Genomic DNA, 12,356 nt, shown 5'->3' with positions numbered 1-12,356 from the left:
TGGCAGTGTGCTCTTGCAGCCCAGAAAGCCAACCGTATCCTGGGCTGCATCAAAAGGAGCGTGACCAGCAGGTCGAAGGAGGTGATCCTGCCCCTCTACTCTGCTCTCTTGAGACCTCACCTGGAGTATTGTGTGCAGTTCTGGTGTCCTCAACATAAAAAGGATGTGGAACTGTTGGAACAAGTCCAGAGGAGGGCTACAAGGATGATCAGGGGACTGGAGCACCTCCTGTATGAAGACAGGCTGAGGAAGTTGGGGCTGTTCAGCCTGGAGGGGGCCTATAGGGATGCTGGGGAGGGACTCTTCATTAGGGACTGTAGTGATAGGACAAGGGGTAACGGGTTCAAACTTAAACAGGGGAAGTTTAGATTGGATATAATGAGGAAATTCTTTCCTGTTAGGGCGAACAACGTTGATTTGTTTTATCATATCACGTTGATAACATCTGGAGATGTATTACCAGGCAACATCTCTGTTAATCTTCAAAGCGTTTTATGAGCATTAACTAATGAATCCTCATGTTTCCCATACATGAGCTCATCTTTTTCAAATGGGGAAAGAGGCTCAGGGATCTGCCCAGCACGTACAGAAGAGGTAATATCAGGTCTGGAATTAAAATTTGGAAGTTTGTTGCTTCTCAGGGAGAGATAATGATGAATTTAAGGCTGTGTTTTGAATTGAGGCTGCCCAATGAAGTGTAGGAAGGCTCAGGGACCTGCATTCAGTCTGTAAAGAACAAATTAATGTTTTGGTTTTGGTTTTGTTGTTGGTTGGAGTTTTTTTCTACCCTCAGTTCCTTTCCCTCCCTTATGGTTGTTTTTTTTCCAACGAGATTTGGGTACCTGCTGCTCTGGGGCCACTCTAGAGAGGAGGTTTCCCCAGAGCTGGCAGTGCTGGGAAAGAGGAAAGCGCAGGGAATGCAGCAGCACGCTGCTGCTCCTCTACCACCACCCTGTGGGCAAACTTTTTGGGCTGCTGCTCAGGATGCTGGTTCTCTCCTCCCTCCTCAGTGGTGAGAAAATGTTCCATCATTCCTAAATAGGTTAAGGGTCAGCCTCTCATCTGAAAACCCCATGGAAAAACAGAATATCAAAAATCACAGTGCATTTCCTCAGCACATCTAGAGGAGCAGATAGAGCTGCTACGTCCTTTGTGGAGCTCTGTGGTATTGCTGTAGTCTATCTGATCCTGGGCCCTTGTTAGTAGCTAGTGAGATGGTTTTGAGCTGAGCTGGATAGATATTTGCATCTTGTTCGAGCTGCTGAAATAGTCTCACCTCATTTCACAGACCACAATCTCGCGACTGAGGGTCCTTGTGAAAACACCGACCCATTCACATTTACCTCCTTCCCCAGCATCTCACCTCCATTTGCATATGTTTTCCACCTGGATAAACACTGCCCATTTCCAATACTCTCTCCCTGACACTCACATTTCACAAAGGACAGAAACTGATGCATGCTGATGATAATTTTACCTTTTGTAACATCAGTTTGCAAAAAATACTATGCAGCAGCACGGTAGGCTGCTAGAAGCTGGCTGGGAACTGTTGGCAGCGTTTGCCATCTCCTGGAGGACCAAGGGAATAGCAGGGTTAGACATTTCTGTGGCACCTGAGACCGGCTATGTCCCCTCTTTACAGAGCCTCCTCAGTGGATAAAGAAACCCGAAGGTGGTGTTTACAGCGTGGGAAGAAATCTTGTGCTGCTGTGTGAAGCTATTGGTAACCCAGAGCCAACCATTCAGTGGAAACTTAACGGGATGCCCATTGATGGTAAGTGCAAGGTCCAATGTTTTTCTTTAGGTGGTGGCTGGGTGGGATGTGCTTGGGTTGTACCCAGTTAGAGGGAACACCCAAATGCTAACACTAAATGATGTCTAGTTTGGCATCTATTTAGATGTGAATTACCACTTACTTAATAAAGCTGATATTTAAATATGATCTTGAAGAGAGTAAGGATGAGAGCTGAAGGGTGTGGAGTGGTACCTATAAATTACTGCTTCACCCTGTAACGCTCTCATCTTTTGGGGACCACAGATAGCTCGTGTTCACTGAGGGCTCCTGATCTTTGTTTGTGCTTTTGAATAAGCACGAGTGACTTCATGGAGCAGAGCATGGGCTTGCTCCCTGATATAGCTGTATTATTGCTACTTTTTAAAAAGTCTGTGTGGGGATATTACCGAAAATTGGTGTGCTAGAGCACTTCCTTTAGGCCATGCGGCTGCTGGCAAAGGTAGTGCTCTGCAACTTGCCCTTTGGCTGTTGAGCAAGGTTCAGGTTTGCTTCTGAAGATGTGCCTTGCCTTTGACCTTCAAGTAATGAGGAGATACAGTGAACTCCACAGCCACGATGTTTTCTCCAGCTCCTGACACAGTCTGGGTCTTTCCAGGTAGGACATTCAGAGGGAGAATCTCTGCCAGAGAGATCAGCCTTACCAACCTTCAGCTTCAGGACAGTGCTGTGTACCAATGTGAGGCCAGCAACAAGCATGGCACCATACTTGCCAGCGCCAATGTGAATGTCCTCAGTGAGTACCCTCCCAGCCTTTCATGTGCATGAGAAAAGATCTAACTGAAGTGTCCCATTCTGCTGACTGAATCTTCAGAACAGCTTGGGGTTTGTAACCATTGCTCCTTTGCATTGCCGCCATGTTGTCCAAACTAATGCAACAAGCCTTATCGTGGACAATGCTATATGCTTGATATAACTGCTTATGAGCTTTGATATATACTTTTTTTTTTTTAAATATGGTTGTGATTGGATTCAAAACCTTTTGAATTCAAATATACTGAAACCACTGGGGGGTGAATTGTGACCACAACTCTGGTTTTGAAGTGTATTGTTAAGTGTATTGTTAATCTTGAATTTCAGCTGCAATGCTCAGCTGTGAAGAAAGAGAATGATGGGCATTTATTTAATAAAGGAAGTCTCTAGAGGAAGCAGAACCAGGTCTGTTTTCTCTCCTGGATCATGTTGATGCTTCATGTTCTGACATGTCCAGCAGTCAACCACTGCTGTCTTTATCAGTGGAGCTTATAAGAGCTCAATTGCTCTGTGCAACTGGTTCCAAAAGGCGGTGAAATGCCCATTAAGTGGCTAAGTCTTTGACCTTTGCTGGAAAAGGAGATGATGCAGGGACGGTATTTATAGTGCCAGTTCTGAAATGAAGTGCTGCTCATTTTGCATTCTCTTCTGCAGATATTGCTCCCTTAATACTGACATCAGATGGTGAAAACTATGCTGCAGTCGTGGGTTACAGTGCTTTCCTGCACTGTGAAATTTTTGCCTCGCCTGCAGCAGGTATTAGATGGTAAGTCACTGAGAACTGATGTTTTAATGTGAAACAAGTTCATATATCCTACTTAAACACACACACACACAAAAGCTAGTCACTATTTCTATGGAGTTAAAATTAAAACTTCATAACAAAACTATATGTAAGTATTCTGTGTTAAGAATACTTACCTTATTATATGTTAATTAAAGTCAATACCTGTGTGAGACAAGTGCTGTGATATTCATTAAACCAAGCCATGCTGTATATAGCCAAATCCTGCTACAGCTTCATTGGTCTTAGTTTGATATTGGCTACTTTCTAAGTTTGGACACATTACTGAGGTGGAAACGCAATGGCTTACAAAGCATATTTACCTGGAAATGGTTCCACACAGTTGGAAATCACAGGATTGTCATAACCCTTGACAGGTGCAATAAAGTTGCAGATGACAGCTATAGATTAAGAACTCAGCTAGACTAGTTTAAAGACTTAGCTAGAGGCTGTCAGGGCATTTTTGGCTTGCAGGAACTTATGCCCCTTTATGATTTGCTGCATGTAGGTAAAGGGACCTGCTAATCTTGAATTGATTCCTCAGTGGCAGAGCTGAGACCAGCTCCCAGACCCTGCCCCCCCCCCCCCCCCCCCCCCCCCCCCGCAATATCTGCTAACCATGAAATAACAGTTTCTGCAGCCTTAGAAATAAACCATAACTGTTGTTATCACCTTTAGGACTAAGGATGACAGCATAGAGCCACTTTCAACATTACGCTATGAGTTAAATAAGAATGGCACACTAGAGATCAAAGAAACAAAGAAAGAAGACTCAGGATCGTATGCTTGCTGGGCTGCAAACTCTGTTGGAAAAAGAGCAATCACTGCCAATCTGGATATAAGAGGTAGTGTCCCCTTATCAATAGAAAGACCTTTCACATCTGCCAAGTTTCATTATTTAAAAGATTCCAGTAAATAAGTAATCAGTAAACATTCACACCAAGATACAGATTCATTCTGTGAGGCTATAAATTCTCTGCATACTAAGACCTGAAATTGCCACAGATCTCATATATATGTAACAGTCAGTACTGTCTCCATTTTTCATTGTGTGTGATTTCTCCATGCTCATACAGGATGTTTACTTTCTCCTGAACATTTGCAAAAACTACATAAGCCACCAAAAACTTTTAGTTTACTTTCCAGATCCATTAACTTTATTTCCATGAAAGGATTTTCCTTCCCTCTTGCTATCAGCCCTGTTACACTTGGAGTAGGTTCTTGGCTGACCCTGGAGAACCTAGAAGCCTCCCTGTGCTCGTGGGCTTGATGGGGTCCTTGCTGAGCCAGACAGGGTCTCACAGATGTGGGCTTCTTTCTTCCTAAAGTTACATCCCATCTGTTGATCAGAAGGTACATCCCAAACTGAATTAACCTCTACAACAAATACCAAGCACATTGCAGCAGGATGAGTTAGGGGATGCTGCTGGCTTAAGGGCTCTGTGTTGGGCTTTTGCCTGATTATTAACTTGGCAAATATTTGTAAATAGGGGGAAATAATTACAGAAGTGTGTTTACTTATAAATATCAGATACTTACCTTGTGCTTCAATTCTGTTTTAAAGGGATTTATGTGGTTGGCTGGGCAGGAGGGGTTTTCCCCTGGAGAGAGTGATGGCAGAGCAAAGCTTCTGTTGAGCACACAGATTAAATTTAGTGCATTGCTTACAAATTTACTTAGGATTTAGGGCTTGCCAACAAAAACAAACCTTAAATGCTCAATTAGCAAAGTCCTCAAAAGGACTCTCAGTTACAGGTTGGCTGTGACAAACTTGAGGAAAAAACCCGACTCTTTCTGTGTTCTGCTTATACCCACTCCCTTTGCTTTGTAAATTTACAGTGATAATAAACATGAAATGTATGATGAAATTCTCACAGAGCCACATTTCACTGTAGAAACAAATTCAGCCAAGTGTTTTCTTCTCACTTATTCATCTATTTCTGTATTCAGATTAGAGTCAATTAAAAGAACAAACTTGATTGCAATATTTTTTTCTCACTTGACTTTAATAAGCTTGGAATTTTTCTTGGAGCATTGCCAAAGCTTATTTCAAATGGCAATTGGACATAAAAGTCATATTCAAGCCATTTTTTTTAACTCATCCATTTCATGAGTCTGCTAACAAGGATTTTCACCTGTTACTTTTTTTGGTGGTTTTGTTGTTTGTTTCTTTTCGTGGAACTCGTTGTTTTGGCATGAACTAAAAAGATATTTTTCAAGATAAAAAATTAAATCCTGCAAATACCTATTTTGAAACCAACCATCCTTCTCTTGAAATGTTTGTACATATAACAGAAAAGACCTGATCCTTTTTCCTAAGGTTGATTTTGGTATATGAATTGTGTGGTGAAATTTGATGTAATAGTCTCTCTCTTCTAATCAAAGTGTTTTTCTGTGATCAATCAGATGCTACAAAACTTGTTGTTACTCCGAAGAACCCCCGAGTGTTGAAATCACATTCAATTTTATTGAAATGTCAGGCTGAATATGATTCACACTTGAAACACAGTTTTAAATTATCCTGGAGGAAAGACGGAGATGAGCTGCCAGTCAACAGCACAGAAGGTGGCAGGTAAGCAGGGAAGAAACAAGAGTTTTCTTGATCTCAGCTGAATAAAGCTGGATGGTGCTGGAGCAGGAGTTTCAATAAACATGAGATTTAATAGCTTGAAATGCAAATTTATGTCTGCAAGAATTCTTCATGCAAAATGTGAATAGGTCTGCATTTTTTATATACATATACATATAAATATAAATGTATATATATGAGTTTTGAGCTGTGGCAGGCAAATGATTTTGTGTTTTATTAACTCTCTCGCTATCCCAGCAGAATGTTGCATATATGTTGGTTCAGCCCAAAAATACAACCCTAGCTCTACTGCAGTCATCTGGGTGGTTTTTTTTCTCCTCTGCAGAGGAACTAGTCTTTTCCTTTGGTTTGCACCTGTTTGGCCAAGGCAGAGGCCTTGTAATGTTGAAGTGGACTGTTAATAGCTATCTGGGATTCTGCCTGAAATTGTACACATTAAAAGCAATGAGTTTTTCTTGCATATACATGCATATTTGCAAGTCCAGGCCATATTTTGCCTACTTTTGTGTTTCCACTGACCCCAAGGGGATGGAGCTAAGCCTTTATTTCATATGAAGAGTCCCACAGTGGGTAATCAGATGTCTTTATTAATTACCCCAGAAGAGAGATGTTTTCCTAAATACTTCAGTACTAGAGAGACTGAAGATCCTGCTGAGACCACATAGCATGGGGAGATAGCGCCAAGCAAATGCAATGTCTGTAAGAGAGCCCATGTGCCTATTTTAATGCCAACTTCCCCTGGTGCGTTGGACATTGCACAAGTGGGTTGAGAATGCTTAGTTTTACTGAACCCTTTCAAAAATTCAATATAAAGCCCATGAATTTGCCTCATTAATGATGTGCCAAAATTCTATGTTCCAGACACTCAGCTGATGCATGTCAATGTGGCTCTTTTCAGACCAAGGGAGACATGCCAGCTTCCAGCCATGGAGGCTAAATCGCTACAAAATACAAATAATAGTCTACAGCACAGTGCATAATACAACTACAATTATGTTGATGAGATCCTCAGGCCAGTGAGAAGAGTGTGCAGCAAGCTCACTGCCCTGGACTTCAAAAGAGCAGACTTTTCAGGAACCTGCTTCAGAAGGTTCCATGGGATACAGCCCTAGAGGGCAGAGGGGCCCAAGACTGTTGGTTGATATTCAAGGATCACCTGCTGCAAGCTCAGGAGTGTTGCATCCCAACCAGAAGGAAGTGCAGCAGGAGGGCCAGGAGACCTCCTTGGATGGATAAGGAGCTGCTGAGGAAAATTCAGATGAAAAAAAGAGGCTTATAATAAGTGGAAGCAAGGACAGGCGGCATGGGAAGAGTACAGGGATGTTGTCCGGGAAGCTAGGGACCAAGTTAGGAAAGCTAAGGCCCAGTTAGAATTAAACTTGCCTAGAGGTATTAAAGACAACAGGAAGGGATTCTACAGGTACATAGCAAATAAAAAACAGACTAGGAAGAATATAGGACCCCTCAGGAAGCTCTTGGGAGAACTGGCTACACAGGATTTGGAGAAGGCTGAGGTTCTGAATGACTTCTTTGCCTCGGTCTTCACTGCCAAAGGCTCTGACTGCACCACCCAAGTCCTGGAAGGCAGATGCAGGGACTGTGAGAATGAAGACCTTGCGCCCACTGTAGGAGAGGAACTGGTTCGAGACCATCTTAAGAACCTGAACGTGCACAAGTCCATGGGTCCTGATGAGATCCATCCGCGGGTCCTGAAGGAGCTGGCAAATGAAGTTGCTAAGCCGCTGGCCATCACATTTGAGAAATCACAGCAGTCAGGTGAAGTTCCCGATGACTGGAAAAAGGGAAATATAACCCCCATTTTCAAGAAGGGGAAAATGGATGACCCGGGGAATTACAGACCAGTCAGTCTCACCTCTGTGCCTGGCAAAATCTTGGAGCAGATTCTCCTGGAAGGCATGCTAAAGCACCTGAAAATCAACAAGGTGCTTGGGGACAGCCAGCATGGCTTCACTAAGAGGAAATCCTGCCTGACCAATTTGGTGGCCTTCTATGATGGGGACATGGAACTGATGGACAGGGGTAGAGCAGTTGATGTCATCTACCTGGGCTTGTGTAAAGCGTTCGACACTGTCCCACACGACATCCTTGTCTCTAAATTGGAGAGGCATCCATTTGATGGATGGACCACTCAGTGGATAAAGAACTGGCTGGATGGCCGCACACAAACTGTTGTGGTCAATGGCTCAATGTCCGGCTGGAGACCAGTAACGAGTGGTGTCCCTCAGGGATCGGTGCTGGGACCGGTCTTGTTCAACATCTTTATCGCTGACATGGACAGTGGGATTGAGTGCGCCCTCAGCAAGTTTGCCGATGACACCAAGCTGTGTGGTTTGGTTGATATGCTGGAGGGAAGGAATGCCATCCAGAGGGACCTTGACATGCTTGTGAGGTGGGCTGATGCCAACCTCATGAAGTTTAACCATGCCAAGTGCAAGGTCCTACACCTGGGTCGGAGCAATCCCAGGCACAGCTACAGGTTGGGCAGAGAAGAGATTCAGAGCAGCCCTGAGGAGAAAGACTTGGGGGTGTTGGTTGATGACAAAATGGACATGAGCCGGCTTCACTGTGTGCTTGCAGCCTAGAAAGCCAACCATATCCTGGGCTACATCAAAAGGAGCGTGACCAGCAGGTCCAAGGAGGTGATCCTGCCCCTCTACTCTGCTCTTGTGAGACCTCACCTGGAGTATTGTGTGCGGTTCTGGTGTCCTCAACATAAAAAGGACATGGAACTGTTGGAACAAGTCCAGAGAAGGGCCACGAGGATGATCAGGGGACTGGAGCACCTCCTGTATGTACACAGGCTGAGGAAGTTGGGGCTGTTCAGCCTGGAGAAGAGAAGGCTGCGTGGAGACCTCATGGCAGCCTTCCAGTATCTGAAGGGGGCCTATAGGGATGCTGGGGAGGGACTCTTCATTAGAGACTGTAGTGATAGGACAAGGGGTAACGGGTTCAAACTTAAACAGGGAAAGTTTAGATTGGATATAAGGAGGAAATTCTTTCCTGTTAGGATGGTGAGGCACTGGAATAGGTTGCCCAGGGAGGTTGTGAATGCTCCATCCCTGGCAGTGTTCAAGACCAGGTTGGACCAGGCCTTGGGTGATATGGTTTAGTGTAAGGTGTCCCTGGCCACGGCAGGGGAGTTGGAACTAGATGATCTTCAGGTCCTTTCCAACCTTAATTATTCTATGATTCTATTCTATGTTTTATAGTAGTTGGCCCAATGTGCAATTCTGTTATTCAAAATGTCATGTTACAAAGTTTTTTATGAACAGTCTCTTGGAGATCAGTGGTGTCTGTCTGTCATATGCTTATCTTGCAGATTATTCTCTTCCTTATTTGTATGTTCCTTTTTTCCTTTGCCCCGTAGGATAATTCTGGACAGAGATACACTATTCATATCAAGCGTGACACAGGAGGATCAAGGAGTTTACATGTGTGTGGCCAGGACTTCTCTGGACAGTGTTACAGCTGAATCATGGTTAATTGTTCTTGGTAAGATGATATTTCCCAGTGTGCCAAGAGCTCCATGCAGCACATAATGCCATTGCAGCAGTTTTGCTTATTTGCTTTTTTATCCAGTTCAGTTACAGAGCCTTGATAACCCAGTTTTACAGAGGTGCAATGTACCTCTCCCTTATTAACCTCAGTTATGTTATCCTTGTATCTCCTGGAATGAGGATGCTGATGCAAGCTTTTCATTTATATTTAATCTTTGTTATACCTAATATGAGGCAGCCTTTTTTCTCAGTTCAGGAGTCATCCACAGTGGTTGTAGGAGGTTGCCCAAGCTGGAAGGTGTAACAGCATATTAAGAATGTCTCTGCTTCTGCTTTGAAGCCTTTGATCAGTCCTTCACCTTACTTTACTAAAGAATTGCACAGAAATTACCACTTGGACTATTTTTTGAAGAAGAAGGACATAAGGCCAGTATTTAGACCTCCAGCTCCTCTGAAGATCAGTGGAAGTTGAGCACCTAAAAGGATTAATTATCTCTGAGAATCTGAGAAATTATTGTCCAGTGGCAAAGAACAAGTACACAGCTGAGATAAGCCTTGACCCAAAGAGTCTGATGCTCGACTTTTTGTGATCATCCATACAACTTGCCTCCTTTCCTGAAGGGCCACTTGAAATTAAGGGAGTGAATTTTTGGAGTGATGTGCAGTCCTTTGTACATGTATGTAAGGGCATTAGCCAATAGCTAAAATTCTGTGGATATTTTTGGAATTACATGGATAGTTTTGCATCATTTGATTTCATTAAGTTTTCTTCATTTTACATTCTTATATATTTCTGGCAGTGACTGAAACAAGAACTAAGATAATCTGAACTTCAATGTTTTCTCACTTTGAATTAATGGCTTTTTTTCAGTACACAGGAAATGAAGATGATGCTGTGCACATTATTTATGGTATTGAGCTCTTTAGTGCTGTATAATTCCAAATGTTTGTAGACTATTTGTACATTACTTTTGAAAATTTCATGAAGCACTTTATTCCATTTTAAAAAGGTGATTTGCAGAAGAGGCGACACAGTCTTCTGCTTTTTTCCCTTTGTTTCTTGTATATAAGAAAGGTCTTGGTGGATTAACAATATCTGTTATTTTCTGAATTAAAACTTCAGTCTGCTTTTGCAATGGAAGACCTGTGAAATAGCTAAAGAACTAAATATGGCACAGATGGAGATATCAGAATATGGGCAGCTAAAAACAAAAGAAATGTTCATTTAGAATACTTCTAAGTGTCTGTTCTATGATTAATGAACGGATAGAGTGGTGAGTATCTTTAGGATGTGCCATCACTGCCTTTAAATTAAAGTATATCAATATAATGAATTTTAACACTAGGTATGGTCCAAGAACGGAGCATCAAAATACCTATCGATTAAACCGATTTTTTGTGATTTTACCAAGTAGTACAGAAATAGGGAAAAGAAATACAAAGAAATCTAAAACAAAAAACCCAACCTTTAGATGTACCCTGAGATAAAAAAGAAGACTCAATATTGTTATTTTAAAATCTCAGTACAAGCACAATTAATTTGTTTCACAATGACAGAGGCAGTCTTGGTGGCTGAGGTAGCTGGGTTTCCTGTAAGAAATGCATTGTCAGCCAAAGCATGGAATGTTGGGGCAGGAGGAGGTCAAAGGCCTGAAAGTTGTGCAATCTCATTTCATCGGTCTGTAATTTGTCTAGATTTTGAAACACCAGCTTTATGTTTGAGGAGGGGGAGTGTGTCTGCGTGACTTTGGAAGGATGAAATCAGGACAAGCGATTGCTCCCCTGCAGTGAGAAATTACTCTTATATCAGGCTTTTTACATTGCAGTTACCAAACTAATCTAATACAGTCAGACTGCAAACTGTCAAAGCAAGCCATAAGGAAGATCTTTGAGTGTGAAAACACTACATTTAACAGTATTCACTCAGTTGCAGACAACTGGGCAAATGATCACCTCATTTCAGATCACCTCTTCTGCATCTGATGCTGTTGAGAAGCCAGGTCATGTCCCCCCCATGCAATCTCCCAGGACGGTGAGGGGGAGCAGCCTGTTTCAGTGATGCTGCTGACCTCAACCCTGATTAGTACCACATCCCTGAAAAGTGAGCTCTGACAGCAACAGGATAGTCCTGTACTTGGTCTTGTATAGTGCAGTGCAATTATAACAACCACCACCAACTCTTGACATATTCTCTGGACAGCATTCGTTGAAGTGGCAGGTAATGAATTTTCTTGCTTGCTTTTAATATAGATCCCCATAGCTGGGATAATGAATGTTATCCTTTCACTCGTTCTCTAAAAGGCTAAGTTCAATAACTGTTAGAGTTGAGTCACCTTCTACCACTCTGGTTTGCACCAGAGTAAATCCAAGTGATGCTAATATAACTTTCTGCTAAGAGCAGTGTCAATATCTATTAACAATTAAATAGATCTTAATGTTGATTTGAAAAGAAAAGTCTGTTTCTGCAAGCACAGTAATGAGAGCAGATGGAAATGAACTCAAGAAGCGATATTGCCTTTATAAGAGAGAAAGCAGGACCAGAAAATTCAGCCTGATTTTCTGTAATAAAAAGGATCTTTAAAAGCAATTCTCACTTTCCTAATTTTATCCATTTTGCAACCAAAAGGTATTTTACCACCATCCTCCCTGACCTTGCTGTTCCTGTCCTTTGGAAAATACCAATCCAGACAGAAGTAGCTTGCCACGCTCCTGACACTTCATTATTTTTCAGATGTTCCTGATCCACCTGAAGATCTTCAGCTCTCAGAAAATCAAAACCGAAGCGTTCGACTATCCTGGAAAGCTGGGGCCAGCCATAACAGCCCTGTTAATGGTATGAAGGATTTTAGTGGCAAACTGTGCTCACAGTCACACTTTGTTTTACTATGACAGTTAATTTGCTGTAAGTTCAATTCCAAC

At 42.5% G+C, this 12,356-nt stretch overlaps 1 protein-coding gene across 7 annotated transcripts in view; it reads left to right on the top strand.

Moving 5' to 3' along the window:
• The window catches only part of CHL1 (cell adhesion molecule L1 like), a 141,269-nt gene that overhangs the window by 105,968 nt on the left and 22,945 nt on the right, over positions 1-12,356 (top strand). For all 7 annotated transcript variants that reach the window (XM_061455710.1, XM_061455711.1, XM_061455713.1 and 4 more), the window contains 7 exons: positions 1,643-1,774; positions 2,391-2,528; positions 3,200-3,311; positions 4,008-4,174; positions 5,736-5,901; positions 9,308-9,432; positions 12,169-12,270. In XM_061455710.1, coding sequence (XP_061311694.1) covers positions 1,643-1,774; positions 2,391-2,528; positions 3,200-3,311; positions 4,008-4,174; positions 5,736-5,901; positions 9,308-9,432; positions 12,169-12,270 — 942 coding nt within the window. The remainder of the gene's footprint in view (positions 1-1,642; positions 1,775-2,390; positions 2,529-3,199; positions 3,312-4,007; positions 4,175-5,735; positions 5,902-9,307; positions 9,433-12,168; positions 12,271-12,356) is intronic.

The sequence above is a fragment of the Pezoporus flaviventris genome, unplaced genomic scaffold, assembly GCF_033815535.1.
Source record: "Pezoporus flaviventris isolate CSIRO_AGI_PZ_B2104156 unplaced genomic scaffold, CSIRO_AGI_Pfla_v1 ptg000021l, whole genome shotgun sequence".
NCBI classification, from domain to species: domain Eukaryota; kingdom Metazoa; phylum Chordata; class Aves; order Psittaciformes; family Psittacidae; genus Pezoporus; species Pezoporus flaviventris.
Note: the sequence above shows the minus strand (reverse complement) of the source record. Positions and strands in the feature narration are given on the sequence as shown.